This window comes from Ornithorhynchus anatinus, chromosome X1, assembly GCF_004115215.2.
Source record: "Ornithorhynchus anatinus isolate Pmale09 chromosome X1, mOrnAna1.pri.v4, whole genome shotgun sequence".
Lineage (NCBI taxonomy): Eukaryota > Metazoa > Chordata > Mammalia > Monotremata > Ornithorhynchidae > Ornithorhynchus > Ornithorhynchus anatinus.
The window spans coordinates 44,878,410-44,898,114 of NC_041749.1; the positions used below are offsets into that span (position 1 = coordinate 44,878,410).

The following is a 19,705-nucleotide window of genomic DNA, read 5'->3' on the forward strand; positions in this document are numbered from 1 at the left end:
CCCCAGCAAACTGACCCCAGCAACACACTCCCACAGCTCACTCCCACCCAGTCCATCCCCACTCATGTTGCCCTCCCATCCCCAGCTCTGCCCTGTATCCCCATCAAAATGCTGCCGATGGAATTTCTGTTTCACTGTGGGCAAACTTCCCTTCATCCTTGACCATCATCAGTGATATTTATTGAGCACTTACTGTATGCAGAGCACTGTACTAATCGCTTGGGAGAATACAATTCAACAGAGTTAGTGGACAGCTAATAAGCATACAGACTTAATCTCTTCCTAACCTTGCCCCTACTCCTCTTCTCCATCATCAAGACCTGGTTCATCCCCAGTGATGCCCCCTCAGCAGCATGGTGTAGTAGATAGAGCACTGGCCTGGGAGTCAGAAGGTCATGGGTTCTAATCCCGACTCTGCTACTTGCCTGTTGTGTGACCCTGGGCAAGTCACTTCACTTCTCTGTGCCTCAGTTACCTCATCTGTAAAATGGGGATTGAGACTGTGAGCCCCATGTGGGACAGGGAATTGTGTCCAACTCTATTTGTTTGTATCCACCCCAGCACTTAGTAAATGTTGGGCACATAGTAAGCGCTTAGCAAATACAATAATTATTATTATCTATCCCACCTCCCAGTCCCACCTTCTCTTTGCTGAGTGATTTTGATATCTTTCTCTCCTTTCCGCCTTCTCCTTCCCTAGACAGATAATTGGAGACTTCAATATCCACGTGGATATTGACACCCTGGCTTCCTATCACGCCTCTAATTCCTATTGCTTCCTATCACTCCTCATTCCCATCCCACCTCACACACTCACACTCACCTCACACAAACAGGCCGGACCACGTCATTATTCACCACTGTCCCATTTCTAACCTCATCAGTCTGAATTCTCACACTCCGATCATGACCTCCTTCACCTACCTATTCATCTATCGCCCCTGCTGGATTGTAAAATCTTGAACCTACTAACCCTATTGTACTCTACCAGATGCTTAGTATAGCACTCTGCGCACAGGAATTATTCAGTAAATACTACTGACTGATTGATACGTTGTAGGTGGAAAGGTAGATCCTAAAATAATTTACAGGTTGGAGGAAGAAAGAAAGGAGATATAAAAGGGGATATGAAAGGAGATATAAATAATGTTTAAGTAATAAGGCATGAAGAAATGAACATAAAAGATAAGGGTGGTTGTAAGCACTCTAGTACACAGATGATGAAAAGTGGCACTCCTCAAGTGCCACTCCAGAAGCAGCGTGGCCTAGTGGAAAAAGCATGGACCTGGGAATCAGAGGAACTGGGCTCTAAGCCTGGCGTCACCACTTGTCTTTTGTGTGACCTTAGGCAAGTCACTTTATTTCCTCTGTTGCCTCAGTTATCTCACCTGTAAATGGGGATTAAGACTGAGCTCCTCATGAGACATGAACTGTGTTCCATCTGATTAGCTTGTATTTACCCCAGCACTTTATACAGTGTCTGGCATATAGTAAACACTTAATAAATACATTAAAAAATTCATTCATTCAATGGTATTTATTGAGTGCTTACTGTGTGCAAAGCAAAGAAAGAACTGTACTAATAGCTTGGGAGAGTATGAGATGTTCTTCCCCTTGACTCTATTTATTGCCATTGTTCTTGTCTGCCTGTCTCCCCCGATTAGACTGTAAGCCCGTCAAAGGGCAGGGACTGTCTCTATCTGTTGCCGATTTGTACATTCCAAGCGCTTAGTCCAGTGCTCTGCACATAGTAAGCGCTCAATAAATACTATTGAATGAATGAGAGTACAAATATAACAACAAACAGACACATTCCTACTCACAACGAGCTCACAGTGGCACTTGAGGAGGATATAACCTGGTGGGATTAGAAAATAATTGGGGAAGGCCTCCTGGAGGAGATGTGATTTCAGAAAAGGCTTTGTATAAAAATAATGGTACTTGTTAAGGATTTAATATGTGCAAAGCACTATGGAAGTTGCAGGCTAATCAGATCAGACACAGTCCCTGATCCACATGGGCCTCACATTTAATCTCCACCTTGTCTTGTCATATGCCATCGAGTCGTCTCCGACCCATAGCGACGCCATGGATGCATCTCCCCCAGAACACTCCACCTTGATCTGCGATCGTTCTGGTAGTGGATCCACAGAGATTTCTTGGTAAATATACAGAAGTGGTTTACCATTGCCTCCTTCCACGCAGTAAGATCTCCACCTTGCAAATAAGGAAATAGAGGCATAGGGTGGTTAAGTGACGTATCCAAATTCACAACCGTAGGTAAATGGAATAACCCAGATTAGAACCAGTTTCTTCTAATGACCAGTTTTATGTTCTTTCCATTAAACCATGAGGTGGGGAGAGCTATAGTCTGGTTGTTTTGAAGGGAGAAACATGGAGAAAGCATCAGCAAGGGGTCAGAGGTCCAGGAGATGAGAGAAGCAGCGTGGCTCGGTGGAAAGAGTCCCGGCTTGGGAGTCAGAGGTCATGGGTTCGAATCCCGGCTCTACTGCTTGTCAGCTGTGTGACTGTGCGCAAGTCACTTAACTTCTCTGTGCCTTAATTACCTCATCTGTAAAATGGGGATTAACTGTGAGCCTCACGTGGGACAACCTGATTACCCTGTATCTACCCCAGCACTTAGAACAGTGCTCTGCACATAGTAAGTGCTTAACAAATACCAACATTATTATGACGCAGAAGTGAGTAGGATGGCTCGAGAGGAACAACGAATGAGCTGGGATGTACTAGGCAAAGAGAGTGGATAAATAAGAGGGAAAGTGCCTTAAAGTCAACTGATAGGAATTTCTGCTGAGGTGGAGATTCTGGATCTGGAGATTCAAAATCTGGAGGATTTTGAAGAATGGTGGGGAGATGAGGAAAGTGAAGCACAGAGAAGCTAAGTGACTCATCCGAGGTCAAGCACAAATCAGTAGGAGACCTGATTTGATCTCCTGACTCAGTCAGGCTCTTTGTTGGCTCTTTCCAGGAAGCCACACCTCCTCCCATGCTAGGCCACTGCTCTGTAGCCTCTAGATGCAGGATCTGAAATGGAAATTCTAAAATTAAAGTCCGGGAACCCAAAACCCCACCCTCTGAGAGCAGAAAGCAAATTTCCCCCACCATGCTGAGTTCTCACCTTTGAAGGGGCCAAGTTCCCAGCAGGTACTGGTCCCCATCTGACAGTTCCCAAGGGTCAGAAGAGCATCTGCGCTTATGTGAGCAAGGGAACCGGGATTTGGCAGTACGTTCCTAGGTGCCAAGTTCTTGTGTTGTGGGGACTGTGCTGCCAGTTAAGAAAACCAGGGCCTGGGAGGGAGAGTCCCTAACCAGCTATTTGGAGACATGAATTCCATTCCTACTTTCACCCTAAATTTGCTGTGTGACTCTGGGTAAGTTGCTCAGCTTCTTAGGGCTTCGGTAGTCTCTTAACTTGATGTGTGACCTTGGGGAACTTCCTTAATTTATCTGTTCCTTAATATCCTTTTAACTCTCCAGGTGATCTTGGGGAAGTTCCATAACCAGAATCATTAGACTGGGCTGGATGAACCATTGGTCTGGCCCAATCTAGCACTGCTTCTGGTCTATGTTAGAAAGACTGTTGGAATTGAAAACCCTGGACAAAGGATAGATAAATGTGAAATATTTATGATATGTATTTAATCACTCGCAATGTACAAAGCACTGTGCTAAGCACTGGGGTAATAATGATGATGATGATGATGATGATGATGATGATGATGATGATGAGCAAATCAGATCGGGCACAGTCTCTGTCCCACTTGGAACTCACAGCATATGAGACAGGGTGAGCAGGAATCTTCTCCTCATTTTATGAATAGGGAACTGAAGCCCAGAGAGGTCAAGTGAGTTGCCTAAGGCCACACAGCAGGCCAGTGGTAGAGCAGGGCTTAGAATCCAGGTCTTCTGACTCCCAGTCCCAGGCTCTTTCCACTAGCCCAAACTGCCTCCCTAATTTGTGAAACTGAAGCTAACTTGGCTCTCCATGCGGACATTGATCTTTGGGAGCTCACACAGGCGGAGGGGTGGGGCCGTTGATTTCAGGCTAGGCGAGGAGGCCGTCCACGTTGGAGTGCTCCCGTGGCCAGGTGTGTTGGCCCTGATCCTCCTGCCTCGAGAGAGCCTCATTTTCAGGGAAAACTCCCATCCTCTCCTGCTCCTGTGTCTTGTGTCATAGACGCTGCTGAAGGCCCTGTGGCGGACCGTGAACACGGTGGCTTCTGTCTTGGCCTTGCTGTTCCTCCTAATGTTCATCTTTGCCATTTTGGGCCACAGTTTGTTTGGGAACCAGGACAAGGGAGACACAGAAAACTGGGGGAATCTGGCAGCTGCCTTCTTCACGCTCTTCAGTTTAGCCACGGTACGTCCTTCTACTTTTCCTGTTAGTGTTCGTGTCTGATCTCAAACTTTGCAACCGTGCTTTAGGAAAGCCTCTTGAGGGGAAATTTGTCCCCATCCCACTTCAGTAGGGAGGGGGAGGGACAGCGATCAGATCCAGAATGGAGAGCTAAATATTAGAAGCAGCAGCTTTGCACACAGTAGGCTCTCAATAAATACCATTAATATGTATAATAGGGATTGTGTCCAACCTAATTCATTTGTATCTACCCCAGCACTTAAAATGGTCCTTGACACATAGAGAGCACTTAACAAATGCAATTAGTAACGATAATCATAACAAAGGTGATCTGGGCCAAATCAGCACAGTCAAAACAAGACACTTCAAATATAATAGCAATCACATTTTAGCCAGGTCCAGATTTGAATGGAAATCAATCACACTATCAATCAGTGGTATTTATCGAGTGTTTATTTACTGTGTTTATTTACTGTGTTTATTACTAGTGTTTATTTATTTACTAGTGTTTACTGTGTGCAGAGCCTGTAGGAAGCACTTGGGAGAGGGCAATATAACAGTTACTGGGAAGGATCCCTATCCTCAAGGAGATTATAATCTAGCAGGAGAAGTTTACAATCTAGTGGGGGGGGACTTTAAAATATAGTGGGAGGAGTTTACAATCTACTGGGGTAAGAGCCGTTGGGACCCCAGAAATGATGTAGTTTACAATAATAACTGGAATTTGGTAATTGTGGTATTTGTTAGGTGCTTACTATGTGCCAGGCACTGTTCTACTAAACCCTGGGGCAGACACAAGATAAATGCTTACTATATGCCAAGTACTGTATCAAGCCCTGGGGCTGATACAAGATGAGCAGGTCATACACAATTGGTTGATCCCTTTAAAGTTGGCAAAGCCCCGGAACACCCACTGATTCATTCGATCGTATTTATTGAGCGCTTACTGTGTGCAGGGCACTGTACTAAACGCTTGGCAAGTACAATTCAGCAACAGATAGAGACAATCCCTACCCAACAACAGGCTCACAGTTTAGAAGGAACGGTGGTAATGGGATGAAGCTTTGATCAGTCAATCAGTAGTACTGCGTTACAGTGTCGGGAAGACCACTGGAGCTGGAATGCCCAGCGATGCTTTTGTCATTATGGTGTTACAGTGTCAGGAAGGCCACTGGCACTGGAAGACCCAGTGATGTTGTTGTCATTACTCCATTACTGTGTCGGGTTGGCCACGGACACTGGAAATGCCAATCCCCAATATGCCCCAGGCCAAATTCAGCCCTAATTTTCATCCAAAAACTGCTTGAGAATAGACTGCAAAGCCAAGATAGAATCCCATTCTCAAAATACAAGTGGAGATGATCTTTAAAAAATATATAACTCAATGACTAATTGTTGGGTTTTTTAAAAAATGAGGTAACAGTGGGTTTTCATTTCCAGAATGTTGGGTTTTATTTTAGTTTTCATTTTGGGGGATTAAACCCAGAAATATCTCTATGGTAAATACTTCTTCAGAATCATCACTCCTGTCAGGTATTTGCAAATGAAGCAAATAGTTAAAGAAATGTACTGTCACTGGACCGAGGTGTCCGGTTCCAGCTGCAAATCCAAGCGTGGTTTCCACGTAAGGCTTTATCCTGGAGCGAGAAGAACAGTGATGCTCACATAAGCGATATGAAAACACTGACCATGCTCGTCAGTTGCCCAAGGAAACCCCAAACTCTATAGTGGGGAGGAGAAAATCTCTCCACCAAAAGTGACACATTTTTGAATGACCCCAAATTCCCAATATCACGTTCCCAAATCCATTCTCATTTCTGCTACAGCAGGGATTTTCCTTCAGGTGATCTGAATAACCCACATAAGGGAATGGAGCTAGAAGGAGAGTAGGCATTGAATCCCCATTTTACAGATGAGGAAACTGAGGCCCAGAGAAGTTAACGGACTTTCCCAATATCACACAGCAGACAGGCAGCAGAGCCAGGATTAGAACTTAGGGCGTCTGACTTCCCAGCCCATGCTCTCTCCACCAGGTCAGGCTGCTTCCTGGCATGTTTGTTCGACACTTGCTACCCTCACACTGTAGGTGCCATGATGTAGTCGGCCCCATACAGTTATGGATGAGGTTGGGGGAGTCACACAAGGCTCCGGCCCTCTGGTCATCCGACCCTCATCTCCTCAGCCCAGCTGGGAGTCAGGGATGTGTCCCCTTTCTACCTCCCTCCCCCTGGTCCTTCTAACCCCACCCCCACTCCCTTCCTCCAACCTTTCGCCTCCTTCCTTACCCCCACCCCCCGGGGGACCTTTGCAATCCCTCCAGGCATTCCAAGGATAGGGAGACCAGGTTGAGTAGAAGCAGCTTGGCCTAATGGAAAGAGCAGGGACCTGGGAGGCAGAGGTCCTGGGTCGTTATCAAGGCTCTGCCATTTGACTGCCATGTGACCTTGGGCAAGTCACTTAACTTCTCTGTGCCTCAGTTCCCTCATCTGCAAAATGGGGATTCAATTCCTGTTCTCCCTCCTACTTAGACTGCAAACCCCCTGTGGGACCTGATGATCCCCCATGTGGGAACTCTGTTCCCAAAGTTATTATCCATTGTTATTGTTAGATCCTGCTCTCTGTTCCAGGTGGATGGCTGGACCTTTCTGCAGAATGAACTGGATGTGCGCAAATTCAGTGTAAGTCGAGCATTCACCATCACCTTCATTCTGCTGGCCTTCTTCGTGTTCCTGAGTATGTTCATCGGCGTGATGATCATCCACACAGAGGTAGGCTCAGTCAGTCAACAGTAATCAATAATAATAATAATGATGATGATATCTGTTAAGCACTTACTATGTGCCAGAGATTGTACTAAGCGCTGTGGGGGAATACAAGCAAATGGGGTTGGACATAGTTCACGTCCCACATCGGGCTCACAGTCCTAATTCCCATTTTACAGAGGAGGTAGTGGAGGCACAGAGAAGTGAAGAGACTTGCTCAAGGTCAAACAGCAGACAAGTGCCAGAACCAGGATTAGAACCCAGGTCCTCCTGACTTCCAGGCCCGGGCTCTATCCACTAGTCCGTGCTGCTTCTCATATCAGTCAGTGGCATTGATTGAGCACTTACTGTGGGTCCAGAACTGGGCACCTACTGTTACACACCACTGTACTGGGTGTCTAGCCATGAGCACAGCACTAAACTGAGAGCCTCCAGTGTGCATAGGACTGTTCGGAGCACCTGTTGTGACCATAACACTGTGCTGGGAGCCTACCATGTGCACAGCACTGTACTAGATGCTTATCATGTGCACAACACTACACTGAGAGCTTCGGATGTGCACAATCAATCAGTCAATCATATTTATTGAGTGCTCACTGTGCGCACAGCCCTGTATTAAGCACTTAGAAGAGAGCACGGGTCTGGGAGACAGAAGGACCTGGGTTGTTGGTATTTGTTAAGCACTTACTATGTGCAGAGCACTGTTCTAAGCACTGGGGTAGATACAGGGTAATCAGGTTGTCCCATGTGAGGCTCACAGTCAATCCCCATTTTACAGATGAGGTAACTGAGGCACAGAGAAGTTAAGTGACTTGCCCACAGTCACACAGCTGAAAAGTGGCAGAGCTGGGATTTGAAGCCATGACCTCTGACTCCCAAGCCCATGCTCTTTCCACTGAGCCACGCAGGTTCTAATCCTCACTCCACTATTTGTCTGCTGTGTGACCTTGGACAAGCCACTTTACTTCTCCGGGCCTCAGTTACCTCATCTGTAAAATGAGGATTAAGTGTGAGTCCCATGTGTCCAACCTGATTAACTTGGATTTACCCCAGAGCTTAGAACAGTGCTTGGCACATAGTAAGAGTTTAACAAGTACCATTGTTATTATAATTATTACAATATAACAAAATAACAGAGTTGGTAGAAGTGTTCCCTGCTAAAAATGAATGCAATGGGGCCTCTGAAGATGGGATAAACAGCCTGTGCTTAAAGCACGCAGCCATGCTAACAGGCACAGGACCTGGAAGAAACTAGGCTGGATCTTGGAGAAATCAGACTCTGGGGACCTGGTCCTTGCTTATGGTGGGAATCTGGGAAAGCAGGAATCCCTCGTCAGTTGTCTTCTTTTCCAGGCTTCTGGACCCTGATTCCTGAAGAAATACAACAAGCAGGAGAGGTGTCACCTCAAAGTGAGGGAATCAATCAACCATAGTTATTGAGCACTTTCTGTGTGCAGAGCACTGTACTAAGCACTTGGGAAAGTTCAACACAATAGACTTGGTAGACACGATCCCTGCCCACAAGGAGGGTGAGAGACAGTAAGATGAATTACATATAGGGGAAATAGTAGGGTGTAAGAATATACTTCTTCTTATTATACTTATTCATGCACATAAGAATATAAGGGGGAAGGAAGCAAAGTGACAGGATTAAAGATCAAGACTGGAGCACAAGCCCTCTGTTTCTGTTGCTTAGCCCAGAGAGGGTGAGGAGTGTGTGTGTTTTTCATCACCTGCTGTTGGTCCTAGCTCCTTGACCTGTTGGACCCTCATTACCCTTTGGGACGATGGAAACTGAGGAAGTAGCCGCAGGATCAGTGGCAAGTAGTATAGAGCATCTTGGCACAGGAGGCCACAGGAGCTGTTTTCTCTCTTCACCTGTTCCCTGCTGCTATTCTCTGTTCTTCCAGAGATGTGTGTGTGTGTGTGTGTGTGTGTGTGTGTGTGTGTGCATGTGCATATTCACACATGCTTGTGCACATGCTTGTGTTTTAGAGAGGGGAGCAGGAGTCGTGTTGGGGGAGGTGGGAATGAGGAAGGACTGGGTGAGACAGGATGCAAGAAGGGGAGGTATGAAATGGTGGTCAGAAGGGTCTCCAGTGGAAACCTAGAGACTCCTGCTGGGGTACAGTTTCTAGAAGAGGTTAAACACTTCCAGTCTGTGTGACTCATTTACCAACCTTCAGAGGAAGTGCCTTTTAAGACCCAGCTTGTCTTGGGCTGGATTTGATGTAGCGAGCGAGAGAAGAGAGGTTAATACCTCTGTTCTCTCCTTCCTCTTGGCCCCAAGCCAGTTCCTCACTTTCCTCTCTGGTCCTCCCAGGACTCAAGCAAGAGATTTGAGAGACAGCTGAAGATGGAGAGGCATGCTGCCCTTCTGGAAGAGAAGCGGTTGATCCTGTTGAAGCAGCAGGAAGAAGTCAGCAACTTGATGCAAAGACAGGTGTGTTACTGGTCACAAGGGAACACTCAGCAGCAGATCGCGCTGGCTGGTGCGGGGAGGGGGCAGAACTGGACTTAACCTGTGGCCAGAATTCAGTGTGGCCTGGTGGTCTTGGCTTATGCCAGTGATGTCAGCTGCTAGGTCATCCTCTCTTGTTCGTGTGGGAGAGAGGTGCTTACTGAGCACTTACTGTGTGCAGAGCACTGTGTTAAATGCTTGGGAGAGTACAGTACAGTGATTGTTCATGATTCCTGCCCACAAGGAGCTTAGAGTCTACTGCGGGAGGTAAATACTAAAATAAGGTAAAGGGTTATGTGTGTAAGTGCCATGGAGTAGGTTGCACAGAAGTGCTGAAGTGGGAGAGCACAAGGTAGGGAGATGAGAAATTAATCAGGGCAGACCTCCTGGAGGAGATGTGGGCTGAGAAAGATCTTGAAGATTGGGAAAGTAATGGTCTCTCAGATGTAACTCCCCCTCCCATCCTCTAACTGTAGGAGTTCCTCAAGGGTCGGTTCTTGGCCCTCTTCTGTTCTCCATCTACACTCACTCCCTTGGTGAACTCATTCGCTCTCACAGCTTCAACTATCATCTCTATGCAGATGACACACAAATCTACATCTCTGCCCCTGTCCTCTCCCCCTCCCTTCAGGCTCGTATCTCCTCCTGCCTCCAGGACGTCTCTACCTGGATGTCTGCCCGCCACCTAAAACTCAACATGTCCAAAACTGAGCTCCTTATCTTCCCTCCCAAGCCCTGTCCTCTTCCTGACTTCCTTATCACTGTGGATGGTATGACCATCCTTCCCGTCTCTCAAGCCCTCAACCTCGGTGTCATCCTTGACTCAGCCCTCTCGTTCACCCCATAGATCCAATCTGTCACCAAGACCTGCTGGTCTCACCTTTATAATATCGCCAAGATCCGCCCTTTCCTCTCCACCCAAACGACTATCTTACTGATACAGGCTCTCATAATATCCTGGCTGGATTATTGTGTCAGCCTTCTCTCTGGTCTCCCTTCCTCCTCTCTCGCCCCGCTCCAGTCTATTCTTCACTCCGCTGCCCGGCTCATCTTCCTACAGAAACGCTCTGGGCATGTCACTCCCCTTCTTAAAAACCTCCAGTGGTTGTCTATCAACCTCCGCATGAAACAAAAACTTCTCACTCTAGGCTTCAAGGCTCTCCATCTCCTTGCCCCCTCCTACCTCTCCTCCCTTCTCTCTACTGCCCACCCCGTAGGCTCCGCTCCTCTGCCACCCACCTCCTCACTGTCCCCCGTTCTTGCCTATCCTGCCGTTGACCCCTGGCCCCCGTCCTCCCACTGTCCTGGAATGCCCTCCCTCCTCACCTCCACCAAACTAACTCTCTTCCTCTCTTCAAAGATCTACTGAGAGCTCACCTCCTCCAAGAGGCCTTCCCAGACTGAGCTTCCCCTTTTCCCTCTGCTGCCTCTCTGCCCCCCTTCACCTCCCCTCAGCTAAGCCCCCTTTCCCCCCCTTTCCCTCTGCTCCTCCCCCTCTCCCTTCCCCTCCCCTCAGCACTGTGCTCGTCCACTCATTTGTATATATTTTTATTACCCTGTTTATTTTGTTAATGAGATGTACATCCCCTTGATTCTATTTATTGCTATTGTTTTTGTCTCTATCTGTTGCCGATTTGTACATTCCAAGCGCTTAGTACAGTGCTCTGCACATAGTAAGTGCTCAATAAATACTATTAAATGAATGAATGTGAAGGGGGAGGGAGTTCCAGGCAAGAATGGAAGACATGAGCAAGAGGTTGGTGGCAAGAGAGATGAGAATCAATCACATTCAGTCAGTTGACTTGAGAGGAGCGAAGAGTGCGAGCTGGAGTCTGGTGGGAGAAGAGTGAGGATAAGCAGTGGGGAGAGAGCTGAGTGCCTTAATCCTTATGGTCAAGAGTTTCTGCCTGATGCAGAGAGGAATGGGCAGCCATTGGAGAATTATGAGGCGTGGGGAGAAATGGAAAGGACAATATTTTAGAAAAATGATCTGGGCAGCAGAGTGAAGTGTGGATTTGAGAGGGGAGAATGTAGAGGCAGGGAGGTCAGTGAGGAAGCTGATGCAGTGGGGGAAGATCCTTGCTTTAACTCTGTTCATGGGCCAGGACAGAAAACGGGACCAGTAAGCTGTGGCAAATGCCCAGACTGCTGTGCCTGATAGTAATTGCAATAATAATTGCTAAGTGCTTACTATGTGTCAAGCACTGTACTAAGCACTGGAGGTTAATCAGATCCCATATGGGCCTCACAGTCTAAATAGGAGGGAATACAGGCACTGACTCCCCATTTTGCAGTTGAGGGAACTGAGGCACAGAGAAGTCAAGTGACTTGCCCAAGGTCACATGGCAAGTAAGTTACCTCATCTGTAAAATGGAGATCAAGATTGTGAGCCCCATGAGGGACATGGACTGTGTCCAACCTGATTACCCTCTATCTACCCCATTGGTTAGATCAGCGCTTGGCACATAGTAAGTACTTAATAAATACCATAGTTATTATTATTATTTAGCAAGTGACAGATCTGGGATTAGAACCCAGGGCCTCTAAGTCCCAGGTCTATGCTCTTTCCACTAGTCCACACTGCTCCCTACTCTTCCAGGCCCCTGCCCCACAAAACAGATTTTATCAGGATGCAGGATAGGGAAGAGAGGCAGAGGGGATCCCACATCCAAACCTTGTTGGCTGACTTGAGGGTATCCAGATTCGTCACTCTGGCTGCCATCCCCTGCCTTCCCCGAGCTAGGGTTGAGCCACTTAAAGGGCAGTGTCCCTTTCAATAGCAGTCATTCTGAAGCTAGGGCTGCAGGGCGCCTCCCGGCAAGGTCTGCCTCATCCCCGGGGCCATGCTCAGCCTGGACGATGTGATGTGGTGGGCATAAAAGCCAGGACCATCCCTGGTGATGAGAGCTGAGATCTGATCACACTCCCTCCCACGGTCTCCCCTCAAGTTCTTCGATCAGCTACCCAGTCCTTCACAGAGCCGAGAAACTCAAAATGACCACCACCCACAGGAAACGTCAGAGGGAACCAGAGTGCCAAGGGAGTCATGTGGCAGGGACTGCGGCCAACGCCAGCAACTCCCCAACACCTCTGATGGGTGTTAGCCATATTAGAAAGGTGAGGTTTGGGCGCCATCCTCAAAATGTTCCAAGCGAGGTCCAGTGGATGGCGGTGGCCCAGTCACACATCTCTGAGGGAATAGCCAGTCCACCCCTGCAGCCCTTAAAGCCCCTGTGTTCTCTGACCCTGAATTGTAAACTCCTTGAGCATATGCTCGGGTCTAGTCTTGAACCTGTGTTACAAAGTGGACGTTCTCTGCCCTCTGTTGGCCCTCCATAAATCCTGGCTGACTAACACTGACTTCCCTTCTGCTGTTTGTCCCCTTTCCATGCTAGAAAAATTGCGAATACAAGACTTTCAGTGAACTGGTGGAGAACTTCAAGATGACCCTTCGTCACTCAGACCCAATGATTCTAGATGAATTTTGTACTACTCTGCCTTTTATTGATATCTACCTGACATCCCTGGATAACCAGGACAATACTCTCAACAGGTGGGTTCTGGGAGGGGCCCAAATCTCTCCAATGAGGCTTTCTCTCTCTCTTTGCTGCTTCCCCGCACCCAGCTATGAGATTTCATCTTAGTTCCTCTCAACATTGGCATTGGGTGGAGGAGGACTAATGTTTTCCGGAAGGCCCACTGGACAGTCTGGTATTGCCTTTGAAATTTTTTCTTTTATGGCATTTGTCATGTGCTTACTATGTGCCAGGCACCATACTAAGAACTGGGGTAGATACAAGCTAATCAGGTTAAAAACATGGGGCTCACAGTTTTAATCCCCATTTAACAGACGAGGTGAGTGAGGCACAGAGAAATTGTGACTTGTCCAAGGTCAAAAAGCAGGCAAGTGGTGGAGCCAAGATTCGAACCTTGGTCCTCTGACTTTGAGGTCCATGCCCTTCCTACTAGGCCACGCTGCTTCCCACGTGGTTACCCCCTGACCCCCACTCCCCACTGATTCTTTTCGCAATGTGTCCAGGCCCTGGGCAAGTGGTCACCAACTCTGCTCTGGTCCTTGCTCCTCCTTGCCCATCCCACTTCCAGAACCCCCTCCCCTCCAGCTGCACCTTAAGAACAGCTACTCAACTCTGTGGAAACCCCAAGGTACCTTGGGCCAAGGTAGATCTACTAGAGTGGATCCTTGGAGCTCCCTGTGTAAGGGTGGTGAGGAAATAATTAGAGGTATTAGGTCTAATTGGAGCTCACGGCTGGTGTTTACAAGTCAAAGCCTTCAGGGGCTGCAGCTGCCCCTTGCCCGGCTCCCACAGCAGGCTGGGATGGTTCAGTGCAGTCCACAGAGGACTGAGGAAGGTAAGGAACCGAGGCAGGGGGCTGCCTGTGGGGGACCCCCCTGCTCTTTACAGTTCTGTCCCCAAAGCAGGAACTGAGTAGGGTGATCCCTGACTTCCCCACGGATGGAGGCCACGAGACTCAACAAATGCCCAGGGCGTTACTCCGGCCACACAGCTATACGGATCATTTGGGGACCTTGAACCTGGAGCATTTTTCTGGGGGGGAACCCTGACTCCCCAGGGCCTGCAGAGCAGTTGCATTCTTCTCTTATGTCTTGGTGGCCTTGGAGACTGCCTCTGACCCTCAGAACTGAAAATTAAAATCCCAAACTGAATCCACACCGGGTGGGGTGAGACCAGCTGATAATGGACTATCACAAAACTGGACAAACGGACACCCTAACAAAGAGCACTTTAACAGCCCTGGGTCAGCCGGGAGCTTGTCTCTTTCAGGGACAGCCCAGAGATTAGGGCAACTTCCTAGGGGAACGTGGTAGCCATTGGCTCTTTGGTTTTCCAAGCCCAGGGCCTGTTGATATCCACAGTGCACTGCCCCTCCCTCCAGCTCCGCCCCACAATGCACCTCTCTCATTCTAGGCTCCTAGAACTCTATTATGAAATTGTACATGTTTTCAATATGATGATGGAGGAGGAATTAGAAAATAAATCATCAGTGACTTCGTAGTTATAGAAACATCCTGCTGGTGGCCTGCTGAAGTTTGGAACAAGTAAGAAATTGTTTTCCCATTAAAATAACAAAACAGTGATCATCAGCCTTCTGTTTCTTGCAACTCACTTGAGTGTTTTGGCTCATTCTCCTTTCTCTCTCTCTCCATCTCCTTCCCTCTCTCCTTCTTCCTCTCTCTCCCTTTCTCTCCCCCAGTTGCTGGAAAATTCCCCAACCCCTGGGATTGGGAACAAGAACCCCAGGCGAAGGAAGGGAACTGGGATGTAGTGTTCCTAGAGTGCCTTGAATAATAATAATGATAATTAATAATTATAATAGTTGAGCATTTACCCTGTGTCAAGCACTGTATTAAACACTGGGGTAGATACAAGATAATCAGGCTGTCTCACATGCGGCTCACAGTCTACAGTGATGGGCTAATGTTCCATGCTCAGGAAGCCCAAAGTACATATATTCCAAGCTTGTTTCTCTTGGTTTTCGAAAGTGGCTGGATCCAAGGGACATACAGCCTGAATGTTTCTCCTTCATTTACAATGGAGTGATAAAGGGACCAGTCACAGATAGGGCTGTCCTTATTTGGCCTTTAAATCGATCAACCTGTTTCCTCAAAAGGTAGGAGCAAAGGAGCAGAGACCTGAGCTAGTGCCAAAGAGCCAAAGTCTAAACATGGTCAAGGATTCCCCCCCAAAACCTTTGTGAGCAGCTCACCGAGGGCCGGGTCCTGCCCGTCCACCACTCTCTCACTGCTGCGCATGCAGGCTGGCAAGGGTGAGGGTGCGTGAGTGGCTCTGTGCAAACCACTCTCCCCGTTAACCATTCCTTTGCTTAGGTTCTTGGTCCTGAGGTCTTGGGCCCGAGCCTCATCCGTCACTCCCAGGGAGAGATTCCATCGGCACCAACAAGACCGGGTCTTCGACCTGAATTGAAGAGTGGCCCCCTCAGATAATGGTCACGGAGCCATTGGTAGGCGGGCCCCCCCTCCTCTCCCTGGCCCCCCCGGGAGATTTCTTGGAAGCCCACAGAGACGCTTGGGGAAGCGTTGGCCATCACCTGCTGGCCTTACGGCCTCTGGAGTGTGCTGGAAGATGCAGAGAGACAGACCCTGGGCAGGATTCATTCATTCATTCAGTCATATTTATTAAGCTCTTACTGTGTGCAGAGCACTGTACTAAGCACTTAGGAAAGTACAATACAACAACAAACAGTGACATTCCCTGCCCACAGTGAGCTCTCGGTCTAGGGGATGCAGTCCCTATGAAATGGCCAGCTCCTTTCGGGGGGGCAGCCCATTGAGGCATTTTTGGGGAACTGATGTTTGTGATCTGAAATGGACCAAAACATTCCCAGGACTGCCACTGGACTTTGAGCATTTCCTAGCATTTTAGTGAGGATTCTGGACAGGCTCATCTGCCACCACTAGGACAGGAGACCTATCTTTGACCAACTGGTTAAAGGTGGTAGAATCTCCATCTTTGAAAAAGGAGCAGAAACCAGAGGTGGAACTAGAAATGTTTGTTACCAGGATGCCCAGTGAGTTAAAAACCAGAAGAGATGGTCTGGGATGAGAAGCAGCTTGGCCTAGTGAACAGAGCACAGGCCTGGAAGTGAGAAGGACCTGCATTCTAATCCCGGCTCCAGAACTTGTCTGCTGTGTGACCTCCCTTCAGGCTCGCATCTCCTCCCTTGCCCCCCTCCCTTCAGGCTCGCATCTCCTCCTGCCTCCGGGACGTCTCCACCTGGATGTCGGCCCGCCACCTAAAACTCAACATGAGCAAGACTGAGCTCCTCATCTTCCCTCCCAAACCCGATCCGCTCCCAGACTTCTCTATCACCGTGGATGGCACGACCATCCTTCCCGTCCCGCAGGCCCGCAATCTCGGTGTCATCCTTGACTCGTCCCTCTCGTTCACCCCACACATCCTATCCGTTACCAAGACCTGCCGGTTTCACCTCTACAATATCGCCAAGATCCGCCCTTTCCTCTCCACCCAAACGGCTACCTTACTATTACGGGCTCTCGTTATATCCCGGCTAGACTACTGTGTCAGCCTTCTCTCTGACCTCCCTTCCTCCTCTCTCGCCCCGCTCCGGTCTATTCTTCACTCCGCTGCCCGGCTCATCTTCCTGCAGAAACGATCTGGGCATGTCACTCCCCTTCTTAAACAACTCCAGTGGTTGCCTATCGACCTCCGCTCCAAACAAAAACTCCTCACTCTAGGCTTCGAGGCTCTCCATCACCTTGCCCCTTCCTACCTCTCCTCCCTTCTCTCTTTCTACCGCCCACCCCGCACGCTCCGCTCCTCTGCCGCCCACCTCCTCACCGTCCCTCGGTCTCGCCTATCCCGCCGTCGACCCCTGGGTCACGTCCTCCCGCGGTCCTGGAACGCCCTCCCTCCTCACCTCCGCCAAACTGATTCTCTTTCCCTCTTCAAAACCTTACTTAAAAATCACCTCCTCCAAGAGGCGTTCCCAGACTGAGCTCCTCTTCCCCCTCTACTCCCTCTGCCATCCCCCCTTTACCTCTCCGCAGCTAAAGCCTCATTTTCCCCTTTTCCCTCTGCTCCTCCACCTCTCCCTTCCCATCCCCACAGCACTGTACTCGTCCGCTCAACTGTATATATTTTCGTTACCCTATTTATTTTGTTAATGAATTGTACATCGCCTTGATTCTATTTAGTTGCCATTGTTTTTACGAGATGTTCTTCCCCTTGACTCTATTTATTGCCATCGTTCTTGTCTGTCCGTCTCCCCCGATTAGACTGTAAGCCCATCAAACGGCAGGGACTGTCTCTATCTGTTGCCGACTTGTTCATCCCAAGCGCTTAGTACAGTGCTCTGCACATAGTAAGCGCTCAATAAATACTATTGAATTAATTGAATGAATGAATGACCTTGTGTGAGTCACTTAATTTCTCTGTGCCTCAGTTCCCTCATCTGTAAAAGGGGAATTAAAACTGTGAGGTCCACGTGGGGCTTGGACTGTGCCCAACCTGATTAGCTTGTGTCTACCCCAGCACTGAGTACAGTGCCTGGCAAAGAGTAAGCACTTACCAGAAACCATAAAAAAGGACTCTCAGAAGAGGATCAGTCTCACTCTTCTGAGTGCCTGGTTTGATCCTGCAATTCCAGTAAGTGTGGGTACCCAGTGATGAAGAACTTACCCTCTCTGTCTTCTGCCTTGCTGCTGTCTCATCTTCATCCTCACCTGCTGCTTCTGCTGCTGCCTAGCCAGGAAGGCCTGAGTGGGGACATGTTTCCCTAACCAGCAAGCAACCTGCCCGCTGCCTCATCAAAGCATGGAGTGCCCAGCTTGGGGCTTCTATTGCTCCACACTCCCTCCACTCCCTGGTGCCACCTGCCCCTCTCTGGCTGGTTAAAGGGGTGGAGCAGTGGATGCCGCAGGCTGACCTTCCCTGGGTCCCCACTCCAAAGCGGTCCCTTATGTCTACTGCCCAAAGCCATTTTGGGTTTGCAGTAACCGTTCTGGACTTGCACTGGGAGCCGATGGTGCTCCTGTCTCCCACCACCCTTTCGCTGCCCACAGTCACAACCCTGCCCTGAGGAACAGGGAAACTGCACTAGTGCCATGGAAACTCATAATGATAATAATAATAATGACAATAATAATATTTGTTAAGCAATGTGTTATTTATTGAGCACTTACTATATGCTCATTAAGTGCCTACTATGTGTCAAGCACTTTTCTAAGTGCTGGGGTGGAGACAAGATAATCAGGTCTGATACAGTCCCTGTCACATGGAACTTATAAGCAAGAAGGAGCAGGATCATTGTAGACGGCACCACCATCCTTCCTGTCTCACAAGCCCGTAACCTTATCTTTATCCTTGATTGCTCTCATTCAACCCACATATTCAATCCATCACTAAATCCTGTCAGTCCCACTTTCACAACATTGCTAAAATCTGTCCTTTCCTCTCCATCCAAACTGCTACCACCTTAATACAATCCCTGGATTACTATATTAGCCTCCTTGCTGACTTTCCAGTCTCCTGTCTCTCCTCTCTCCAGTTCATTCTTTGCTCTGCTGCCTGGATCATTTTTCTAAAAGAATGTCCAGGACATGTCAACTCAGTCCTCAAAAAACTTCCCTGGTTGCCCATCCACCTTCGCATCAAACAAAAACTTCTCACCATTGGCTTTAAAGAACTCTATCGCCTTGTTCCCTCCTAACTAGTCTCACTGCTCTCCTACTACAAACCAGCCCACATACTTTGTTCTTCTATTGGTAACCTTCTCACTGTGCCTCAACCTCGCCTATCTCGCTGCCAACCCCTGGCCCAAATCCTGTCCCTGTCCTGGAGCACCCTGCCGCCTCAAATCCAACAGGCACTTACTCTCCCCACCTTCAAAGCCTTATTGAAAGCACATCTCTTCCAGGAGGTTTTCCCTGACTAAGGCCCCACTTTCTTCTTTTCCCAATCTCTTCTGTGTCGCCCTGACTTGCTCCCTCTGCTCATCCCCCTTCCCAGCCCCACAGCACTTATGTACGTATCTTTTTTTTAAAATATTTGTTTATATTAATGTCAGTCTCCCTCCATCTAGACTGTAAGCTCTCTGTGGGCAGGAGGTGTGTCTATTTTATATTGTACCCTCCCAAGTGCTTAATCCAGTGCTCTGCACACAGTAAACACTCAATAAATACAATTGAATAGATGAATGAATGGAGATGAGGAAACTGAGGCACAGCAAACCCAAGTCCCTGCACTCCCACTTGTTCCTGCACCTTTGTATTCACCTCCCAGCTCAGCGTGAAATCCTATGCAGCAGAAGTTGGCTGTAGAAGCCAGAGTGGAAGGAGGCTTGGTGCTTCCAGATCATTCATATGCCAGAATTCCTTCCGATATTTATCACTGCACTGGGCTTTTGTACTAGTCTGGTCTGGCAGATGTGGTGGAGGCATCCTGGAGCCAGAAAGAACCCTGAAAAGTCACCTCATCCAGCTTGCTGACAAGGTCTTTGAGTGGATAATATCACCCCCCACCCCCAACTACTTGGAAAATCTCCCTTTTCAAAGCAAGCGGACACAGAGAAGTTCTCCTTTAA

The 19,705-nt window shown here is 48.4% G+C and overlaps 1 protein-coding gene across 3 annotated transcripts in view; it reads left to right on the forward strand.

The window, feature by feature from the left end:
* Positions 1–14,726, forward strand: part of CATSPER3 (cation channel sperm associated 3) — a 32,341-nt gene extending 17,615 nt beyond the window's left edge. For 2 of the 3 annotated variants that reach the window (XM_029050012.1, XM_029050013.1), the window contains exons 4-8: positions 4,199–4,381; positions 7,006–7,146; positions 9,464–9,583; positions 12,997–13,154; positions 14,551–14,726. In XM_029050012.1, coding sequence (XP_028905845.1) covers positions 4,199–4,381; positions 7,006–7,146; positions 9,464–9,583; positions 12,997–13,154; positions 14,551–14,638 — 690 coding nt within the window. In that variant the 3' untranslated portion in view covers positions 14,639–14,726. The remainder of the gene's footprint in view (positions 1–4,198; positions 4,382–7,005; positions 7,147–9,463; positions 9,584–12,996; positions 13,155–14,550) is intronic. The other variant, XM_029050015.1, reaches the window with a different exon arrangement.
* The last annotated feature ends 4,979 nt before the right edge of the window (positions 14,727–19,705 follow it).